At 42.8% G+C, this 23,611-nt stretch overlaps 2 protein-coding genes across 4 annotated transcripts in view; both read left to right on the top strand.

Annotated features, from left to right (window-relative positions):
- NRXN1 (neurexin 1) overlaps positions 1 to 23,611 on the top strand; it is a 1,383,864-nt gene that overhangs the window by 760,883 nt on the left and 599,370 nt on the right. The window lies entirely within an intron of this gene.
- LOC102864922 (DNA-directed RNA polymerase II subunit RPB11-like) lies at positions 12,341 to 12,691 on the top strand. Its single transcript, XM_006880910.1, has one exon. The coding sequence runs from the start codon at positions 12,341 to 12,343 to the stop codon at positions 12,689 to 12,691; it is 351 nt and encodes a 116-aa protein (XP_006880972.1).

The raw sequence follows: 23,611 nt of genomic DNA, 5'->3' as shown, positions 1-23,611 counted from the left end.
AAAAAAAACATTAAAAAATATATCAACTCCTCTCAATGAACAGTATCTCCCTTATTGAGGTTCTAAGTTTCAGTTTGCCTCAGTTTTTCATCTTGCTAGAAAGTCTCATGAACAGAGTGGTGAGTTCTTCACAGAAAAGGTCACCGGAAGTTTGCCTGTTTAAAAAAAAAAAGAGGAATCGGGAAAAATTCGAAATCTTCAAGCCCCTGTTTTGGATTTTTTTTTTTTCCATCCTTCTGCAAAGATTTCAGGTCTCATAATAATTCTTCAAGCTGGCTATTCTAAATGTCCTAGTCTAAACGTAAGGCCAGTCTCTAAATACAGGGTTAGGGTTCTTTTTTAAGGTGTGACAGAAGAAAGGACATAAATAAAGTGGAGAAGTGGCTTTGGTTGTGCTCAGGTGCCAAGTCCAGTCCAGCCCGTAGTGACTCTGTGAACAACATTTCTGAGCCCCGCCGTGTTCCTGTACCCACATCTCCACCATCTCTCACACACTTGAGCTCATTACTCTCACTGTGTCGGTCTCTTCCTCTCTTTCTCTGACTCTCCACCTTCCCCCTCACAATACATTTTACCAAGTATTGGTCCCTTCAGACAACATAACCCAAGCCTGTGAGAAGAGCCTGTTGTTATTTGCCATCAAACTGGCCATGAGTCCAGCAGCCCCTGGAAGACAGGCCTGAGCCGGGCCCGTCTTGCGCTGTCCTGCGTCGGATCTCTGCATCCTCAGGCCCATGTGCTGTCCTCTGTGTCCGTCGCTCTCATTGAAGATCTGCCTCTTGGATGTGAAATTTTCCATATGTCTCAACTGCCTCCTCTTCACTCCTTAGCGTTGCGTCAGCAGAACTGAAGCCAGGAAGAGTTAGTAAGTAGAGCAGAGGCAGGTACCTGCCTGCCTTTTGCCAGGATGGTGGGGGTTACATATTTGCAGCAGTGTGGATTTGCTGAAGCATGGTGTGACCTTCTGATTGGCTTTTGCTACATCAAGGCAATGTGCTGAGGAGGCAGGAGGCAGAGTGAGAATCAAGCCCAGAGGCACGCAGGTCGAGTCCACAGGAGAAGGATGGGCAGTCTCCTCCTGTGTGACTTTCTGCCTCTGAAGGGTCAGCTCTGGGTCTTTTCTAACTCCACAGCACACAGCAGGAGCAACAGCACGTGTGGAAACCAGCTCCCACACTCACCGGTCACTGTCTCTAGGTACATGATCACGATCGAAACTCAGGCTACCTCTGCTGTTCCCAAATAAACAGGAAAAGAAGAGGTATTGACTCATTGTCAAAATGTCGTGGACGTTTGTCTTTGCCCAGAATATCTATTGCATGTCTTTCTTGAATACATTTTAATGATTTGTGCTAAAGGGATTATTTGACTCCACACATATGCACATACCCAAATTCATGTTTTTGTTTTTAGGACATGGTCTCAGATGACTAGATTGTTATTGGTTTAGCCTTGTTGCGATTATAAAATTATTGGATGATGTTAGCGACTCACTGTACTAAGCGAAGCAGATCATTATTTGGAATCCATGCTTAGTTGGTGAGATCTCACACTCCAGTTTGTATTCCTTTTGTGATGATGGGTGAATGAAGCAGGAAGGAGCAAATTTAGCAATAGAAATATACTTTTCCATTTGAAGGTCAAAACATTTAGCTTAAAAACAAAAATCCAGCTATAGTTTGTGTATGGCCCCATCAGAACCAACCTGTAGCTGACCCTCCAGCAGGTTATCAGAGGCAGTTAATGACACAAGAGGAGATTGCCTGCCATTTCCCCCACAGAGCAGCTGGTAGATTTGAACCGAGTGCCTTCAGGATTGGAGTGCATCTTCTTACCACCAGGCCACCTCTCTACAGAGGGTATCTAACAGCAAGAGTCGTGCTCAACTGAATGAAACAATGTACATCATACAGAGTTGTGTAGACAATGAAACCTTGTCCAATCCTGTAATGCCCTCTCACAGTGACTGTCTTGTTTGAAGACTCACTATTGCAAGGCACCGTGTGTCTCTGTTTTGTTGACAATTACTGACTGTCAGTAAGTGAGATTGTGTCATCTACATAGTATAGGTTATTAACAAGCCTTCCGCCAGTCTTGATGCCATTTTCTCGTGCATTCTCTTTCTGTAGATTTTAAAAATTTGAAGTCTCTCTCTCTTTCTCTTTTTTTTTTATACCCTTTTATTTCACCAATCATAATGTCCTTCTCCAGTGACTAGGCCCTCCTGCTAACATGTCCAAAGTGTACGAGACAGGCCTCAGCATCCCAGCCTCTGTGGACCTTTCTGGCTCTTCTTCCTCCAAGACAGATGAGTTCCTTCTCCTGGTATTCCTGGTGGATTCAGTACTCCCCCTCAGCACCACAATTCAAATGCATGCATCCATCTATCGCTGACCTTCCCTATTCACATCCCAGCTTTCACGTATGAGATACTGGGCATTGTCTCTTTACAGAGCTCTTTTGTAGCATATTTTGAGCAGTAAAATATTGTCATTTGATATCTTGTCTGCTTCTCCCATGGTTGTTGATTATGTTGTTGTTGTTGTTATGCACCATCGTGTCACCTGCGACTCATAGCGACCTTATGTAAAAGAGCCCTAAACTCTCTCTGCTCTATCCTGTGCCAATTTCACTGTCTCCAACACACCTACCCCCATTACCCCAGTCACTGAATCAATCCACCTCATAGAGGGTCTTCCCCTCCTGTGCTGCCCCTCCACCCTCCCAAACATGTCATCCCTCTCCAAGGACCAGTCTCTCCTCATAACATGTCCAAAGTATGTCAGATGGAACCTCAGAATCCTTGCCTCCAAGGAGCCGCCTGATGAACCTGTTTGCTTTCTTAGCAGTTCATTCCTTGGTCTAGAGTGTGGATTTTTGTTTTCTTGAAGTGGGAGTATAATCTCCAACTGAAGATTGTAGCCTTTTGTCTACACCAGTGAATCCTTCAATTCCTCCCGTCAGTAATTGAGATTGCGTCATCTTCATAATACAGGTTATTCACAAGACTGACGCCAGTCCTGATGCCGTTTTCTCGTGAACTCCCTCTCTGTAGAGTTTGCATTTTTAAAGTGCTCAATACAGTCTTAGAAGGGCTGTGCATTTGACAAGACACTGTGGACCAGGAAGAGATTTACTTTCTCGTGGACTCCACCTGTATGGTATCACACCAAAAGGAAACAGCTCAGGGTCTCGGCGCAGAGATTCTGTCCCTTCGGCTGGGATCAGGGTCTGAATTTGCAGTGGAATTTTTTTGGGCAGAATGCAACAAAAACAACTGCTTCCCTCGGGGAAAAGGAGAGATGATTTTACAAAAGTGACCTCTAAAGAATTGGTACATTGGGTGTAGAAATGTTCCAGGGAGAACTCAGACAGTATATTTCAAAACATAACCTCTCCATTCTCAAACAGGCATCGTTGTGTACAGAGAATGTGAACATGGAAATTAAGACACAACACGCCATGTAGTAGTCCAGACACGCTAAGTCCATGTGCTCTTTAATAATAGCCTTTTATGAAAGACATCAAAAGTTAGACCCACTCTGAGGAGGACTGCTACGGTATTATTAAATGAAGTTTTCCCAAAAAAGCATTTTGTTCTCCTCTGAAATATGAGTAGCAGATTAATTTTTTTTTCCAATTCATAAAAGTCATCTAGACTCTTTGGCCTTATTAGAAAAATGTAGGTCATTTTCTTCTGCAGTAACTAAACACCACAATTGGTGCCATTCACAGCTCTCTGAGATTCAGAGCCTCCCGTTTTAACCTCTTCTTACTAAGAAAAATGAAATTTTTCCTTTGAAAACAAATACTCTATAAATTGAAGCAGGCAGGATCAGTTTACTGGGAAGTATGTGACTCTTATCCTTCCAGTAATACGGTTTCTTTTCAGGCTCCATGAAATCCGCAGGTACAATTACCCATTGAGATTATTTGCAGTGTCAGTGTAGCAAGTGCCATGAGAGATGTGGGCAGTGGTTGAGATAAGGATGTCCCCATATCCCTGTGGGCTTCATTGTGCCTCTATTTTTTTTTCTTCTTTTGAAGAATATGAGAAAACTATGTTCTAGGGACTTTAGGAAAGCATGGAACTTTCTGGAAACGTGAGCCACTTTCCCAGGTGGCAGCTGTGCCCTCTCAGAGCGCTCTGTGACAGTGCAGCTTTCCATCAGAGGCCTGTTCCTCACGCTGTTTTGAAAAGCCTTTCGATCAAACTCACTCGAAGAAAGAGATCTCAGACACATCCCAGAGACCCAGCCAGGGTCTGTTCGCAAAGGCAGACAAGTCTCAGTGAAGCTTAGAATCGAAATCATTTAGGGCTTCGCATCCTATAAGACAGCTTAATTTGCAAAGATCAAAGCTGTTCAAAATTTTCTCCTTTCTTTTATTCCATTTCTTATTTTTATTCTAGTTCTCACTGCTATATTATTTCTCTTAACTTGCCCGTCTTTGCCTCTACCTCATTGCAAAATCTAGCCCCCCAAAAAAGAAACAACAACCTAGAGTGGCCCTTAGCACTAATAATAGCTTGTAACTTTGATAGCTGGCAGTCAGGGAACAGAGCTGCAAAGCAGGAGGTTGGCCAGATAGAACGGGTGTTAATAATTTAATGAGGCCATAAGATGCAGTGTCTCAGGTCCCTGGGCTTGGAGATTAAATGAAGACTTCTTCTTCCAGGCAGGACAGTGAACAGCAGTAACAGATGAGGTTCCTTCCAGTAGAAAGCCTCAGTTTCTCAGTTGTTAGGAGGAGCTTCAGGATAATAATGAGACAACCATGTCTTAGTGCTGTGTGTTAAGTGCCTGCACGAATGTTTTAAATACAGTCAGTGTAATTGCAGAAGCACTCTGGAGCCATCAGTGTGCTCATCATGGAAGACCAGAGATTTTTATCAGTCTAGTAAAATGTGTGACTCAGCCAGAAGCTTTGGTTTTGGTTTTGTGTTGGTTTTTTTTTTATTATTATTATTCATTTTAATGAACATTTACAGAGACTTTGGTTATTTCCATTCATTCATTGTTGCAGTTTTCTCCCTGCCCACCCCTCCCCTCCCCACCCAGTTTGCTCTTCTCTATGAAAAGTGAAAGAAAAAGTCTTTCATTGGTATACAGTCCCAAAAGCAGCAAACAACAAATGCTGACGAGGTTGTGGAAGAACTGGAACTCTTATTCACTGTTGGTGGGAGTGTAAAATGGTGCAGCCACTATGGAAGGTGGTGTGGTGCTTTCTCAAAAAGTTACAGATAGAAATACCATTTGACCCAGCAATTCCACTACTGAGAATATACCCCAAAGAGACCATAACTGACACCCAAGCAGATATATGCACATCCCTGTTTATTGCGGCTTTGTTCACAACAGCAAAGAGTTGGAAACAACCTAAGCGCCTTCAACAAACAGATGAATAGAGAAGCTGTGGTATATTCACTCAATGGAATACTACGCTGCATTGAAAAACAAGGAATTCATACAATATTATTAAAAATGGGTGACCCTGGAGAACATTATGCTGAGTGAAGTATCTCAGTCACAGAAGGACAGCCAGAAGCTTTGGTCTGCACAACCAATCAGCCTTTGTTTGTTGACCAGCCTTTTCTAGTCTAGAAGCTCTGGAGGCGTGGCCTGTAGGAAGTTAAGCTGGGACACAGGAATTGTGATTCTGGCCATTCGAATCCATCAGCTGCACGGCCAGAGAGAGCTGAGCTGTCTCTCATGTCATTTACAGTTTGGAAAATCCACTGGAAGGTTCACCTATGAGTAGGTTCCTACTTAAAGGCCAGAGTGAGAGCTACCTCACCTCTTATTGCACAAGTTAAGACCTTTTTAAAGCAGTGAGTGGATTTCCCACTTATCACTACAAAGGAAAGTGAAGAACATGAATGAATACACCAACTATTTCATTCAAAACATACATCCATCCTATCATGGACTGTGTTGTGTCCCCACCAATATGTTTTAGAAATCCTAAGCTCCGAACCTATGGCTAGAATCCCACCTGAGAATAGGGACTACTTTGCTATGTTAATGAGTCAGCATCAGTTCAGGGTTTTGAACTACAGCAGGACAAACTCAGCTAAGAGGCAAGCAAGGACGAACATGGAAAGATGAATGTTAACTGGAATTGAGGAACAGGGCCTAATAAGAGACAGGAACCCTTTCCTGCAGCAAAGAAAACCTTTCCCTGAAACTGCTGTCCTCACTTCAGACTTCTGGCCTCCTCTCTGTTAGAAAGTGTGAGCTGAAAAAGAAAAAAAAAATTTAAAAAAAGAAAAGAAAGTGTAAGCTGAAATGTAAGAAAATATGTTTCTGTTCATCAGTGCCACCCTTGTGGTATCTGTGTTATAGGAATGTTACCAGTCTTTCTTGTTACTGATTTATAAGTAACAAGGCAAAGAACTGGAATCAGAATAAAGAGAAAGTACCTAAGCAGGTCAGTGGACCGTGATTGTGCTGCAAACACAAGTCGAAACCTTAAAATGCATGAGAGTAGGTGAAGCATTCTTAATTTCACCTCAAAGCGTGGCCTAGAACTTGGCATTTATACAATACCAAGAGATACTTCTCATGACTGAGTCAAGTAGTGTGGGATGTCGTTGTTTATAGAGAAACACGTTGTAGCCATCACAGATGATGAGAGTTGCCTTGTCAATGCCATGTAACTGATTTTGGGGGAGCCATCATTTGGGTTAACCTTTTCCCTTCCTTGTCAGTCACCGTCCTTCTAGCCCTTCTCCTTGGACAGTCAAAGTCCAGAGAAGCCAAAGGACTTCCAGCAACTGGGGTCCAGGGCAAATGCGGCTTCTCGCTGACTTGCGTGCACTTTGTGTCTTACATCTCTGCCTCGTTCCACCTACTAAACTACTTGTTCTTTTTGGTGGAAGATAAAGAATCCAGCTCTTCTCTCACTTAGAACCTTCCACCGGTGGTCCATTGTGTTAAAAAATAAAAGTTGGACCTTTCATCATGATCTGCAAGACCTCACAGGATCTCGCTCCATCTGACCCCTGTAGAACTTTCTGGAGTGGGAAAAACTGGATCTGAAGGTGCCGGAGTCGTTACACAGTACTCTCATTGCTGGCTTCCTCGCCGCCTCTACTCTCAGCTATATCTTCCTCCGCGTGTTCTTTCCTGGTGGCCAAGTGGTGAGGAGCTGTGCAGCCATCCCAAAGGTGCTCAGTTCAAATCCACCAGCTGCTCCCTGAGAGAAAGATGGGCAGTCTTCTCCTGTGAGAATGAGTGCCTCTGAAAACCCTTCAAGGGTCAGCTATGAGTACATATCAGCAGTTAGCCTCTGTCCTTTCCTTCATAAAGGTGCCCTAGTGACAAAATAAGTTACGTATAGGGCTACTAACCCATCGGTCGGCAGTGCGAACCCCCCAGACACTCTTTGAGAGAAAAATGAAGCCATCTGCTTCCATGAATATTTGGAGCTTCGAAAAACTGATGAAGGTTATGATGATGATGATAAGTCATAATCACTCAACAAATGTGGTTTTTGTCCAAAGCCCAGAATAATATCCTATTGAAGGACAAACAGACAGATAAGATAAATCGATCAATATCTCGATAGATATCTTGATAGATAGATAGATAGATAGATAGATAGATAGATAGATGATAGAGGATGGATGGATAGATGGATGGAAGGATGGATGGATGGATGGATGGATGGATGGATGGATGGATGATGGATGGATGGATGGATGGATGGATGGATAAATGGATGGATGGATGATGGATGAATGGATATAGCTTTATATATCTCCTTTGACCACCACCTCCTGCAGACTAGGAATAACTCTCTCTTTCATTGCTGTCAAGTGGAGGGTGACCCAGAGTTGACCCTCCAGTCACTTTTCCGAGGCTGTAAATTGCATGGGAGGAAATTTCCCACCTTTCTCCCTTGAAGGGGCTGGTGAATTCGAACCTCCTGCCTTTAGATTGGTAGTGCAACTCCTTGCCCACTTGTAGTTGTTGTTGTGTGCCGTTGGGTCCACGGTGACCCGTAGCGACCCTGTGAGTTGCCCCGGCCTGTGCCTTCCTCATCATCTCCGGCACACTTGAGCCCATGGCTCCTGTCACTATGTCAATCCGTCTCGGCGAGGATTGTCCTCTCTTCTGCTGACCCTTCACCTCTCCTAGCATGATGTCCTTCTCCATGAACTGGCCCAGGGTGTGTCAGACCAAGTTTCTCTATCCTTGTCTACAAGGTGCATCCTAGTTTCACTTTCTCCCAGACAGACTTGTTCATTCTCTTGGCATCCCGTGACTCTTTGCCATGAACTTGGTTCTTCTCAAGCACGGTGAATGTCAAATAAAGATTTTTAAAAGGTGATCATTCATTGTCCCTTAGCCTATTTCTATTTATTTTTTTTTCTCTTCTAGAGAAGTGGAGCTGGCCCAATGCTCGCTTTTTCCCCCATAGATACTTCTCGTACTAGTAGGATTAAAGGAGGAGGAAGATTGGCGTTGTGAGTACAGAGCCAGGTAGTGTCGGAGGGTCACCCTGCAGAGTAAGTCCAGCACTCGACTGCTTCAGCACAGCCAGCAGCCACGTGTAGCAAACAAGAAATGAGATTTGGTCAGAGGGAGATCTGATTAATTCCATGTATTTGAGAAGTCTCCATTCAGATTTCCAGTCTGCCTGCTGGGGAATACAGATACAGTTCTGCTTTCTTAAAAAGGACTTCTCGTTAAAGAGAATAAGATGTATTCCCAAGCAAAGCGTCACTGATCTGGGATAGAGGGAAACACAGAATTTTAAGTCAGAGAGGGGCCTTCAGCAAAGACAGGGGCAGAAGGGGAAGAAATGTTCTACCAGGGAAAGAGTAAATAAATCATTCCAGCCTGTCACGAATTCAAAGGTGAAAATCCAGGAGTTACAGGCCAGGGATGTGAAATTCTGCCTGATTGTGATGAGGTTTGATTTTGAAGCTTTGAGTTGCATTGTTTGGCTCGTTTTCAGTTGGAGTGTGGTAGGTTTCAAGTGACCAGAGCATGGATGGCAGCAGGGTGAGGACTGCAGGCCGCTTCCACACAGACAGGGGAGCAGGAAGGTCTGGGGACACATTGCAGATGCTTCGTCCTTTCAAGAACTGCTTTGAGTGTTTCCCCTCTGAGCTGGCATCTCCCTCTGCTGCTGTGACCCTCCTGATCCACACATGGTCCTGGGTTTGCTGTGGTGACCCAACACTCTTCTGACAAACAGCATGCCACAAATCAAACCCTCATCTGCGCTTCGATGAGTAATTGTGTGTTAGATTGATGAGCAGGTTTTAAATAATTAACACAGCAGCTGAGCTGGTATGTTTTCAGTACGAAAATCTCGACTTATGTCCTTACATGTCATTGAGGTGTTTTGTTTGATGGGTGTGTGTTTTTTGGGGTGGTTTGTGTGTGTGTGTGTGTGTGTGTGTGTGTGTTTGAGTGTGTCTTTTTTGTGGTTTGTGTTTCTGTGTGTGTGTGTGTGTGTGTTGGTTTCTGTAGTTTGTTTTTGTGTTGTTTTTCAGTTTCCTCCATTCACTGACCTCAGATGAGTGAATAGAACAACTCCATTTTATTTGTTAGGTTGTAATCTTTCTGGTAGCTTAACAGTAAGGAGTTGCACTGTCCATGCTAAGGAATGTGGTTTGAATCCATCAGCTGCTCCGTGGGAGAGAGAAGGGCAGCCTCCTTTTGTGTTATTTACTGCCTCTGAAAACCTCCTGGAAGCTAATTCTGACTTGATTATAATGAGGGTTGATTTTGTTGGTTGTTTTTTTTTTTAAACCGTTTAGAAAACAGGTCGCCAGATCTTCTTCCTGTAGAGTCTCTGAGTGGTTTCAAACCATCAGCTTTTCAATTCACAGTTCTGGCTTAACCATTTTGCCATTATTGCTATTCTGTGTCATCGAGTCAGATCCGACCCACAGCTGACCCTCCAGCAGGCTTTCAGAGGTAGTAAATTAACACTGGAGGAGATTGCCCATCCTTCTCCCATGGAGCAGCTGGTGGATTTGAACCATGTGTTTTTGGATTGGCTGCACAAATTCTTAGCCTCGGGCTACCAGACTACCCTGTCTTGCCATTGTTGCTGTATGCTGTCAAGTTAGAACCGACTCATAGCTGACTCTCCAGTGGGTTTTCAGTGACAGTAAATCCCACAGGAGGAGAGCCCTTCTTTTTCCCAGGAAGCAGCGTGTAGATTCAAACTGCATGCCTTTGGGTTGACAGGGCGGCTTCTTACCACTAGGCCACCAAGAACTCCATTGTAACATCAGGGTTTCTTACATCTAAGCTACCTGGCTGTAAAGAGGATATTAGAAACGATATATAACCTTGTATCAACTGGTTTCTTTTAGAAACTGAGAGACAGGTCATCAGAAATTTCTGTTTATGAACATATAGCTTCAAAGCCCAGACACATTTTTCCAGAATTATGGGGATATTTTAAGTACCATCAGTTTGAATGGAACTAGGTTTTTGTTACTACTTATGTATTTTCATTGTTTGTCTTTCTCTGAGAACTTAATCAGCCCAGTAATAATACATTCTCCTTGTTAACAGATTTTCTCTTTATTTTCATTATGAATTGTAGTAGTATGGAGTAAGAGGGACACAAATGGACACTTTGGAGGAAATTATGTGGATTTTGATATTACGCCTCATGCAATTAGAGCCTTCAAGACTCTGGAACCTTACATGTGAATTTGTAGAATTTATCTAAAAGTTCATTGTTGCTAAATAATGTTTTGTCCTCTAAATTATGCATTCGATTGTATAGCTGACAAGTGAAATGTGATGTTTCTCATTATCATTCATTTGAAGTCAAACACCCTAGCCCAAATAAGCTCCTCGGAGAATGTGGTTTGGGATAATTCATTATGTAAAAGATGTTTGACCTGAGAGCAAATATGAGGGAAATCCGGATAAGGTACTCAAACTGGAGAAATGGACATTTTATCTGTAAAGCTCTTTGAAAGAGTTTTTATAACGCAAAGTTTTCTCTGGTAATAATGGCCATGGACTACTTAACTGACCACATCAACTCATTGGAGCTTTGCTTGAATAGCCTGTTACTTTACACTGGAGGGGCGGGGGTGGGGGGAGGATAAAATAGGAAAATAGGGTAAAGTGACAGTATTGGTCTCCTCATGAAAAAGAATGCATCTTGCACACCTGACTGGCTTGTGATGTTTTTAGCTTGCAGTATTCACTTGCTTAGCCATAAAAAAGGCAACCGAATTACTCTCTTTAAGAGTCAGAGTGTGCTAATTAATGTATGTGGGTGATGTCATTCTGGAGGTAATCAACATAGGTCAGTGGTTTTGAAGATAAATTGAAATTTGCTAATTCTATTCATCTGGTGAAATGTGGGATCAGGAAAAGTTGGCCATATGAAAAGCAGGTACATGTAGCTAAAACGGAATTACATTGTTTCATGTCTGTTCTTTCTAAATAATAGACATGGTAACTACAGAATGATTCTTTTGAATCTTCTGACAAGCATGATTTATGGTGTTCCTGAGATGTATTCTTTGTTTAATAGTCAAAAGAAAGGCTTTGCTTTCTCAGTGATCTAATATTGCACAAATTTCTATTACAATGTAGCTCCATTTGGAAAGTGAAATGGGAGGGGCGGGTGGATATAAATTATATCCTTACCAAAATGTGTAACGGGTTTAAAATTGAAAATTGCTATTTTCATATGCAAAGTAGAAAACCACAATTAATCAACTTCCTTACAACAGACACAGTGGTGAAGTGAATAGAAATGTAGTGCTTTGGGGCCTTAATGTACTAGCCCATTGACATTATCAACACCCAGGAGCAGGGAGCAGGGGGGGACAACTCTCTTGAATTTATCAGAATTCAGATTAATGTCCCTTTTCCCAATTAGCGCCAAGACATCAGTTATAAATATCCAAATGTAAATGCATTAAACCAGCGGCATCACAATACTAAATAAACAGTAATTGTTTAAAAAAGTACTACTTAAGCTATTTGTGTTCTGTTTTGCCGCTGTAACAACAGAAGTACCATAAGCAGATGTTTAAGAAGCACAAACATGTTCTCTCAGTCTAAGAGGCTAGAGTTCAAGGTGCCAGCTCCATGGTAAGGCTTTTCAGCTGCCATTTTCGGAAGAAGGTCCTTATCTTTTCCCACTATCATCTGTAAGCTTGTGTTCCTCAGAGAATTCCCAGTGGGTCAGGCTCAGTCTTTTCTGCATCTGAGGGGTTCATGACACAAGATCTGGGTCCAAAAGATGTGCTCCCCTTCTGTCTCTCTTATGGTGGTTCTGAGGTCCCCTGCCACTCTGCTTGCCTCTGCCATCTTTTAAAAGTAAAATAGGAGCTGTTAGGATGAATGCTCCTCCCACCTTCCAGTCCTTCCTGCTCTTCGAAGGCGAGAAGATCACCATTAACAAGGACACCAAGGTACCTGATGCCTGTTTGTTCACCATCAACAAAGAAGACCACACACTGGGAAACATCATTAAATCACAGCTGCTGAAGGACCCACAGGTGCTGTTTGCTGGCTACAAAGTGCCCCACCCCTTGGAACACAAGATTATCATCCGAGTGCAGACCACACCTGACTATAGCCCCCAGGAGGCCTTCACCAATGCCATCACAGACCTCATCAGCGAGCTGTCCCTGCTGGAGGAGCGCTTCCGGGTGACCATCAAAGACAAACAAGAAGGAATCGAGTAGAGGACTGGAAGGAACCAAGCTCCTCCCCTCTGCTGGACACCTCTCTCTGGGAACCAGGAGAGACTTCGGCAGGCTGTGGCCCTCCTTGTAAGATACCCCACGAGCCCCTCACCTGACACTTCCATCTCTTGTACATATATGTTATCTTCCAAATAAAGTGTGACAGAGAAAAAAAAAAGTAAAATAAAAATCATGAATAACACAGCCATAAACATGAATGTGCGTACATCTGTTTGAGTGTCACCTCTGCTTTCTTTAGGGTATAATTTCAGGAGTGGAATTACTGGATCAAACAGTATTTAAATTTCTAACTTTTTGAGAAAGTTCCAGACCACCTTCCATATTAAAAAAAAAAAAAAAGTTAATTGGGGAAGGCAGGAAAATATGCAACAACAAGCAAATGAAAATCCAGCTTTTAAGTAAACTTTTGTTAAAATCAAGATTTGTATTTTTTAAATTTTTTTAAATTTTGTTATTTCTTGTGTGTGTGTACTGTGAAATCAGATCTGACTGGTACAGGAGGAGATTGTCCCTCCTTCTCCAGCAGAGTGTCTGGTGGATTCGAATCACATACTTCTGGGGTTGTAGTGCAGCTGCTTGCCACTAGGCCACCAGAGCTCCCTAAGATTTATAATTTTTTTTAAAAAAAAGAAAAGAGGATTATTTTAAAAAGTCAAACTCAAAGTCACTCCCTTGGAGTCAGAGCCACGGCGTAGCCTGTCCCCCAGCAGGTTTTCCCAGGCTGGGAATGACAAGGGTAGGTATTGCCCGTCTTTCTCCCCTGGAGTCATTGGAGGATTCTGGCTGGCAGAGTGACTTGGCCTTTGACATTAGCAATGCAGACTTGGCCACCTGAACTGCTTGGCTCCTTTATAGCCTGTGAGAAAAAAGAAAAGTGATGCAGATGACACCCGAGGTAAACTCTCTGTACATCAGATCCATGTTATCTCCTAATTAGTGGCATTAGTCCTCTTAAAGTTGACCTAGCTGTAAGGCATTGCGCTGCCAACACAGAGGTCCTCTGTTTGAATCCACCAGCTGCTCTTTGAGAGCTAGATAGGCAGTTTCCTCCCAGCGGATTAACTGTCTTTGCAAACCTGCTAGAGGGTCAGCTTTGGGTCAGTTCTGGAGCACTGGTATGCATCAACAATCGTATCTCACACTACAGCATGCATATGGTCACGTCATTGTGTAACTGTCTCTATTCATGCCTTTTATTATTTTGTGTGTGTGTGTGTGCGTGTGTGAGAGTATACCGTCAAATCAGATCTGACTGGTACAGTAGGAGTTTGTCCCTCCTTTTCCCGGCAGAGTATCTGGTGGATTCGAACCGTGTGCCTCTGGGATTGTAGTTGCAGCTCGTTGCCACTAGGTATTACATAATACTTAGAGTCATGGTTTAACCAAGTTGACATATATTGTTGGCAGATATAATTCAGTCTCTGCAGCGACTACACATAATCTACCAGTTCGCTTGGAGCAATTCAGATGTATTCCCCCTGTACCAGTATACTACCATTAAGTGCTTATGATTAGTTGGTAAATTAAGATTATCGTATTGACAGACAGTGTTCCTGCCAGACAGGGACCAGTGTCATCTCTTGATTCAGCAGTCCATGCATAAGGAAATGATGAACAGTCAGGCTGGTCTGTTGGTTACAGATAACTTGTTGCTTGTGTGTTGGTTGCAAACAAATAGTGGCCCTCTAGTAGTTTTCAAGGCTGTGAATCAGAATGGGAGGATATTGTCCACCATTCTCAGAGAAGCCTCTGGTAGATTTGAACTGCTGGAGTTGTGGGGGGCTCTTTGGGTGAACAGGGCAACTCACTACAGACTATGCCTTTCAGGAGCCCTGTAGGTTGAATAGACTGTTCTTTGTCCTAGAAAGCTTAGGAACAAAGCCTTGGTGTGCTCTTTTCAAGAGAGGGCTCTAATAATCAAAAGATAGTCAACTGCACACCAAAAGTAAAAGAAGCTAGGTCATGGACTTGCAGGCCATGGTCATCCCATTTACTTGCTATGCATCAGAAAGCTGGACAATGACTTAGGAGGACAGAAGAATTGATGCCTTTGAGTTGTGGTGCTGGAGAAGAGCCTGAACATACCGTGGACTGCGAAGAAAACAAATAGGTCTGTCTTGGAGAGGGTGAAACCAATTTTCTTCTTGGAGGTTAGAATTTTGAAGCTCCATCTCACATACTTTGGGCAGGTGGCCAAGAAGGACCGATCCTGGGAGACAGACATCATGCTTGGAAAAGTGGAGGGGCAGTGCAGGAGAGGAATACCCTGGGTGAGATGGATTGATAGAGTAACTGGGGCAATGGGGGTAGGTGTGTCAGAGTCAGGGAGACTGGCTCAGAACGGGGCAGGCTTCAGAGCTGTTGTACAGAGGGTCAGTATGAGTCACAGGCAACTCGACCACACAGAACAGATCATGAAAACAGGTGGCTTGCCTACGTGTTTTCTCCTCTGTTAGCCAAGGTCAAGGAGGTGCCGACATTGCTCAGAGCAGCAAATAGCAATGAAGACATCTGTTACAACAGAACTCCCTCTCAAGTGTGTTTCCTTGTGCTGTTTTTGGCTTACTTTTCATGATTGTTTCTGTACCTCTCTTCTGTCACCAGCGACCCTCTTACTCTGAACCCTCTGGGTTCTGAGCTCCTTTACTCCTTTCCCTAACTCTCTTCGTCTTTGCTTCTCATTCTCTTCACCACAGGTTCCCCTTATACATGTAACATGGACAAAATCACCTGTTGTGTTTCATCCATGCTCATTTGGTGCAAAGGAGAAATAGTAAGCAGGGTCCATGAAAGAGCTATTTCACTGTCTTTTGTGCCGGTGAAGGTGGAGTTGCAAGAAACATGTCACTGTCTTAGCAAATTCATCGTGTATTTCTGTCAAGTGCATATAGTAGGGGGGATATGAATAGCTCTTTCTTTAGTTTCTGTATCTGATCTACATTTTCATTTGTTGCTGTTGGTTGCAATCAAGTCGAGGTCGACTCATAGTGACTCTATTTTCTAAGAAATGGAAGTACCGTTTTCCAACTTTTCAAAGTAGGATATCTTGCTGCTTTGTTTTATCCCTAAAGTGCAAAAAAAAAAAAAGAATGAAAACAGAACCAAGAGGTAATCAAATACCCAGAATCTCAGCAGAGTGCCACCCATCGGTGGTGATTATTAGCGGTAAGGACGTTGTCATTACTGGTGTAAGACGCTTTGCACAGTGGGTAGGGCATGCCTCAGAAGCTTCAGATCAGAGTTCAGTCAATGAAGGAATGAGTTCTTGATGTCGGAGTTGAGCGAGGCACACAAGCTCTGTCTGTGCCTCTCATGGCCTCATCATCATCAGCTCAGAGGCTGTTCAAAGTCGAGCCTCCTCATCGCCGACCGTCCAGCAGTTAGGAATTCAGGAGGTTGTACGTCCCAGCAAGGGGCCACCATCCTTTCCCCAGGGATTTACTGGTGGATTCAGCTGTCAGCGAGGCACCTTTTTTGAGTGATAGCTCAATTCCCTATAACTATGCCACCACCACCCCACCACCTTGTGCTCTTCCTAGACTCCTCAAAGGGTCCAAAAGCCCATTAACCATTTTGTCTTCTCAAAGGTCTGTTTTCCTGCATCTCTTTCAGATATTTGTGTATTCAAACCCGTTTGCCCTGCTTTATCCACAGGATTGTTTTAGACCTCAACTTCAAACCTGGGAGAAATTAATGGATCCATTGGAGACATTCAGTTTCTAGGCAAGGCCCAAAGACCGTTATTTTCTGTCGCTGTCTGGACATGGAGCACATTATAGCCCTTGTATGAATTGTGTGCTTTGTTTCCACCAGTGTACTTGACTTGGCCATTTTCAATGAAGAATCAAATGGTCCTTGTAAAACTTAGCTATGATTCTCATTCTCAGAAGAAAGCCAGATGAGAAAGGCTCTAACCATCTAACTCTGTGTGGAGGATGAGACATATTAATAAGCAGAGTTAAAAATTAAAAATTAGTGAAGAAAGTTTGCTTGTGTAGATTAACTATTCTTTTTTTTTAACCTGGCACAAATTCAATAAAGAGATCAGTGATTTTAAAATCTGATATATAAAAAAAAAACAAGTAAATATAAAATATATTATTGACAAAGAAACAAAGCTTTGGTACTAGATGGAATGTTAGCATTTTATAGCCAAACCAAAGTTTTCTTTATACATCTTGAGCACATATATTTATGGAAGATTAATGATTTGTATCCTCACTGCCTTACAATGATAGCAACACATGTATTAGTACTTGTTACTGTACATATTAATTTAGATGTTAATATTGGTCTATATTTGAAAATAATTTCTGTGCCACAGTAGAAAATTTGATGATGAGGTGAAAATATCCACTGCCCTTGGTTGATGGATGAATTTGTTTCATTGATTGGTTTACAAGGGGAATGTACCTGTACAAACAAAGCCGCCTTCTTTAAAATTTGCTTTTTTAGTGACAATTATAAAATCAAAGAGCAAAGAAGTGGTGATTGAATCAATGGAAATGCACAGAGTTTCCTGGAAAGGCAAACATCAAAGTATTGACTCCTGACTGCTTACCTGCCAAATGCAAAACCCAGCTCCCTTTCTTAGGAGATGTCTTGACCCCCTTCAGAGGTCAAGGCGAACACTCACTGGCGTTCTTTGCCTGGAGGTTGGACACTTGTTAAATGTGAAAGACACCTTCATGGCCCACTGCCTCCCAAATAAGACAGCTCTGTGTTGGGGAGGCCTTAAGGTTAGGCGATATTCATGCCGAGTGCAGTTTCTGGGACAGACCTGGTCTGAGAATTTGTATTCTGGACACAGTGGTGATTCTGCCCCACTTTACAGCTGTAAGAAAAGATGCACAATTACAGGCCTGAAACAGACTTTTTTTTTAACTCTTCCCCACATTCTCTCAATCACTAGTTTCATCTACTCCATGACCCCAAATTCTAAAAGGAGCAAATAAATCCCATTTCCCACCCCATCCTCCCCAGTGTCCACCTTTATTCAAGTCATCAGCATGACAGGCTCACAAGTACACTCTTGTTCCAGGGCGGATTCTTCCATTTGGTCTATTTATTTTCTTATTTAAGCTTTCCCTGTGTTCTGTCCCGTGTTTTGTGTTCAAGCTGGTCCTTTCTTGACCTGGAAAGCCCTCGTCTACCTTTTTCACACCCCTGGCCTTACAGATAATGCCTTACTTCCTCCCTTTCCATCTCCTGCTGTAACTGTCCTGATTTTTTTTTTTTTCTTTCTCATCTCTTGAATTTGAATTCTCCTCTCAGAGAATTTGCACCTACTGTGCTTCCTGGGTTTCTCTTTGCTTCCTTTCCCCAGACTTAATTCCAAAGCCACTACCTTTCGAGTACTCGCCCATTCCCTCCTCTACCACCAGGTCACATGACCTTCCTGGGCGCCCACAGGATGTTGACGCCCACTGAAAACTGTCAGCGCTGTGTTACGTGTCTAGCCCTCATGCTCTCTGTGTGAGCAGTGAACTTGTCTTCAGGAACTAAGGGTGATGTGAACACTCACTGCTAAGCTGATTGCAGATCCTAAGACAAACATACCTGGAACATGTTAAGAAGAGCCGTTCCTTGGAAAGCAACATTATGTTGGAAAGGTGGTTTGTTGTTGTTTTTTTGATGCCGTCGCGTCGTAGACGACTCATAGCGACCCTATGAACGAACAGCCTGAGCACTGTTTGTACATAGAGTTTTCGGAGGCAAGCCACTTTTGGAAGTGGATGCCGCTCCTGCTTCCAGACTTGATTTAGTCGGGAAGCTCCAGCCAACACTGTCCACCATGGGTGCCCATTATCACGATTGGCACATCACTGTCACAGGCTTCAGCATCACAGCAACCATGAGTTACCTCTGTACAGCAACACACAGACCAGTGCTATACCACCTAGAAGAATGTTTGACAGGAAAGGTGGAGAGTCAGTAAAAAAGAGAGAGAGACCCACAGTGAGACGGACTGACACAGTGACTGCAAGCTGTGGGCTCAGGTGCATAAGAGACAGTGAGGACAGCACAGGACAGGGCAGGGTTCAGATCTGTTGTCTATAGTAGGGTCACTATGAGTCCTACTTGACTTCACGGCACCTAACAACTATTAAAAAAAACCAAAACATCAAACCAACCAACAACACAAAACCTGCAATGATAGTACCTAAAACCACTCAGAATATTTGAGTTTAAATATTGTTAAAATTTACGAGTGGCTTCTATCTCAACACCAGGGCAATTTTACAGAAGTTAATGCTTTAGGATAAAAGAGACGCAGTAGCCGGCCAGAGTTCGTCTCCCATCTCTTCTGTTCCCTGCTCACTGGAATATTACATAATACACATTACCAAGTCCAGTTCAGCTGCGTCTGTGAAACGTGTCTAACATAAATTTGGGCTTTGTCCTCCTTTTTTTGGAGGAAGGGTTGGGAGGCAGATTAATGTAAAGAGGACTGCCCACATCAAGGGTCTATCTGAAAAGGAAGACGGTTCTAGTGCTGGAAGCAGAGAAGAGATTCGGTCCTAACTTCCTTCCTCTGTCAGTGTGAAGTTAGTGCCTGGGCTCATTTCTACATTTTAGATGTATAAAGAAAATGATTTTAGTTTTGGGATAAAGATAACAAGCAGAATCTTCACAAGTATTGTAGCTATAATGTTCAGGCACTGTGTTAAAGTGGAATATAGTTCTCTAGTGTTCTCTCTCTCTGTCTGTCTCTCTCTCTCTCTGTCTCTGTCTCTCAATGTGTGTGTGTGTGTGTGTGTGCGCGCGCGCATGCATTTATGCACGTATGCATCTGTATAATGGTGTGTATATGTCTAAGTAAAATATTACACAATATTCAGACAGTACCAAATCCAATTTCAGCTGTGTTTATGAAACTTGATTTGTCCTCCCCACTTCTTTTCTTTTTTTTTAAGAAGAGTGAAAGAAAGAAAAAAAAAAAATTAGGACGTCCTAATGGCCTAGTAGGTTGTGAGTCACGTTGCCAACCTGGAGGTAGGCAGTTTGAATCCACCAGCTGCTCCGTGGGAGAAAGATGGTCACTCTCCCATCGTGTGATTTATTGCCTCTGAAAACCTGCTGGGGTTCAATTATGAGTCAGTTCCAGTTTGATGGCAAGGAGCAGCAGCAACCTATGTGAAAGGAACTGTTAAAATGTATTATTTCCATACTTCTCCTGAAAAGTAGGACAAGATAGTCGTTAAATCCGTGATGATGCAAACCTGAACGTGACATTTGAGGAAGTCACCTCTCAGGGATATAGAGAGCTGAAAAAATGATTTAACCTGACTCCTTCTTGCAGCCTGTTCCCCCAAACCATACCCTCTAGCAGTCTTTCAGCTTTCTTCTCCTTTTTGTTTCATTTGCTCCTAAAACCCTCCATGGCAACCCTCTGAGTATTTGCACACGTTTCCCCCACTTCCAGCTCTTCCTCACTCTCTTCTGCTTCATTTTTCCTTGTACCACATTACGGGTATTAATTGTGGATCCAAGTAAAATTAAACAGTTGAACCTTCCCCCTGCTACTGGAGTGAGACAGTATCTCACTGTGCTTTTGATTTGCATCTCTCATGTTGCCAGTGATTTGGAGCATTTCTTCATGTGTCTCTAGGCCTTCTGAATGGATGAGGATAGGAGACCCTCTCTAAGACAAGTCTGTGGTGAGGCATAGGGGTCAAAGCGTCAGTGCTTGGTGGTCTCATTTCTGTGCTTCCCTGTGAGACACATATCCACAAAGCAGGACAAAATCTGTACCTCTCGGGGCAGCTCAGGAACCCTTGAGGGGTTTACTTTCCTTCTTGTGTGTTCCATTGCCATATTCCATCTGCCTCTGTGAGGGCAGATAGTGTGGACTGTTTTGTTTGGTACAGCAGCTTTCTGTCCAGGACAGAGCCCAAATAGAGCACTAGATTGTGTGGAATGAAGACTCCAACTTTGCTTGTTATTATCCTGCGACCCTGTGACTTATGATCCTCGGTTTTCTGTGCATTTTATTTGTTGCCTTCACTCTCTTCTCAAGAGCAAATATGTTAGATAATATTGCTGTACTATTTCTCCTTGTATTTCCCTCCACTTTCTCCGTCTTGTCTGTGAAAGAAACAAAACATGGAAAAAGCAAGTAGTAATAAAACCATGGCCGTTAAGTCAGTTCTGATGCACTGTGACACCACAGGAAGCCCTTAACTCTCCCATAGGATTTCCAAAGATGTAACTCTTTTAGGGAGCAAACTAAACTCCCTGTCTTCCTCCTGTGGAACTTCTGATAGCTTCAAACTGTTGACTTTTTTCCCTATCAACCCAGCATTTAACCTATTATGCGATCAGGGCTCCCTAGACAAATGTAGTCAACTTGAAAACATTTTGCATTTGGTAGAGCTCTCCGCATGTCTTATTTGCATGTCATTTTGGGTGTTGAAGAAGAAAGCTTATGCAAAATTAAGTGCACATGTCATTAGGCTCCCTTTGCCTTTAAAATCTGACATAAAATAATTCAGAAGCGACTTTTGGCATCAGACACCTTGAGTATGATGCATTATCCGAGAACAAGTGTTTGAAGCATGCCCACTCTATCCCTATAGAATAGATATCGTTACTCCCAGCCAATACTATGCTCTCTGAGTTTTATTTGCATAATTTTGGATAACTGCTACTAACTGCTGTTAGACACAGGGATGGAGAATTAGAAAGGCATTCACAGTAATGAAACTAACAAGCCCCTACACACTTTGTTGATTTCCCCCTCTATCTTTTGGAGTAATTGGGCGTATCTCGCTGTGACGTTCCGTGTGACAAGATCCCCTTGAATCCATGCAAAATGTGTAATGTAATGATGAGTGCTAAATTATTGACACTAGAGTCAATATTTATGAAATTATGTAGCTAATTAGAGTCAGACTTTTAAAAAAATATGCTAGTTGATTTTATGCTAGACTATAAAAATCTTATCATTAAGGCAAATGTAAAATAGCATTTTGATATATACATTGCAGCTAGCGCTTTGTGTGTCTCCGGCGAGACCAGAGCATGCCATCTTCTGATCAGTACACATCATTATCTGAACGTCATCAGAACACCCACAGCCACTCCTCAGTGCACGCTAGACTCAGTCGACCAACTGATACCTTCATCACACTTCTGCTGGTTACACACACAATGTATTCGCACCAATCCCAAAGGCAGTTTGTCAGTCTAGTGAGGCAATCACACAATGATGAAACATTCTGTGAGTCAAAAAAGAAACATATTTTACTTTAAATCCTCTGGATTCTCTTTTTTAAGATTCCCAGCAATAAGTTCTATGAAATGGCAATTGAATTAGTTTTCAGAACTAGGAAAAAAATACCCCAACCTCTATGATTTAATTTAATTTAAATTGTCTCATTATTCTGACTTTATACAGTGTCTTTCAGATAGTATGACAACTGCCTTGTTTTTTCAGTTCAAAGAATATAGAGACTAATTTCAGACTTGCTACAACTACAGAATCCATGTGTGTGTCCTTGTCTTGTATGCCTTTGTGTGGTACCACATGCAATCCTGGTTTATACACCTCCAAGCTACATGTAACCAATGTTTATGAATCAATCTCTATAAAGTCTGTTCTATTAAAAATTCAAGGTGTGCATAGGGGTTTATAAAGAAGAGATGCTACATTGGGATGTACATCAAAATATTGTTGTTGTTATTTTATTGTTGACCCTCATCGCAAAATTCATTTTTGTTTGGAAGATTTTGTAGATACAATTCTTTTTTTTCTAATACTATTGTATTATGCTGAATATAATGGCTTTCAATAAATACTATGTGAAGGTGTGAACTTCTCTGACCTATCCTGCTATCCTGTTCGCTCTCTCCCTCTCTTTTTGGCCCATGTCAGAGAACCATGCCCGAGAACCTGAGAACCCCAATAAAAGCTTCTTTGCTAAATGCATACATACATACATACATACATACATACAGTGTGGAATGTGGATATCCCAATGGATTCTGCTGTTGTTGCTGCATTCCATCAAGTCAGAGCCAACTCCTAGCTGACCCTCCAGTGGGTTTTTAGAGGGAGTTAATGGCATGAGAGGAGACTGCCAGTCCTTGTCTCATGGAGCAGGGGGTGGATTTGAATCATGTGTCTTTGGGATTGCAGCACAGCTTCTTACGGCTGGGCCATCAGAGCTCCTCAGAGCATTCTAGTGGTAGAATAGAAGGGATGAGGCCTCGAAAACTAATATCCATTTATATGACTTAATCAGGAATCATGCAGCTTCACAACAGCGTGGTGGTGGTTATCGTTATTTGCCAATGTTGTTGTTGTTATGTGCTGTTGAGTCATTTGCGACTCATAGCGACCCTATGTACAACAGCCCTAAATCCTGCTCTATCCCGTGCCAATCTCATTGCCTCTGACACACCCATCCCGATTACCCCAGTCACTGAATCAATCCACCTCATAGAGGGTCTTCCCCTCCTGCGCTGTCCCTCTACTGTACCCAGCATGATGTCCCTCTCTAAAGACCTGTCTCTCCTTACAACATGTCCAAAGTATGTCAGGGGAAGCCCCAGAATCCTTGCCTCCCAGGAGCAGCCTGGTTTAACCCTCTCTATGATGAATCTGTTTGTTTTCTTGGCAGTCCATGGTACATTCAGTACTCTTCTCCAGCACCACAGCTCAAAGGCGTCAATTCTCCTTCTATCCTCCCTAGTCATTGTCCAACTTCCTGATGCATAACAAGTGATTGCAAAAACCATGGCCTGTATCAGGTGCACCTTAGTCTCCAGAGAGACACCGTTGCTCTTGAGTACTTTAGAGAGGTCCCTAACCACAGACTTTCCCATCACAATATGTTTTTTGATTTGCCATTGAGTTGGAACCAACTCCTGGCTGGTCCCCCAGTCAATTTACAG

This window comes from Elephantulus edwardii, unplaced genomic scaffold, assembly GCF_000299155.1.
Source record: "Elephantulus edwardii isolate Elephantulus edwardi_28Jun2011 unplaced genomic scaffold, EleEdw1.0 scaffold00011, whole genome shotgun sequence".
Lineage (NCBI taxonomy): Eukaryota > Metazoa > Chordata > Mammalia > Macroscelidea > Macroscelididae > Elephantulus > Elephantulus edwardii.
Note: the sequence above shows the minus strand (reverse complement) of the source record. Positions and strands in the feature narration are given on the sequence as shown.

Excerpts from the sequence above, each read along its gene's own strand:
- LOC102864922 (XM_006880910.1), top strand. The coding sequence starts at position 12,341 with ATGAATGCTCCTCCCACCTTCCAGTCCTTCCTGCTCTTCGAAGGCGAG.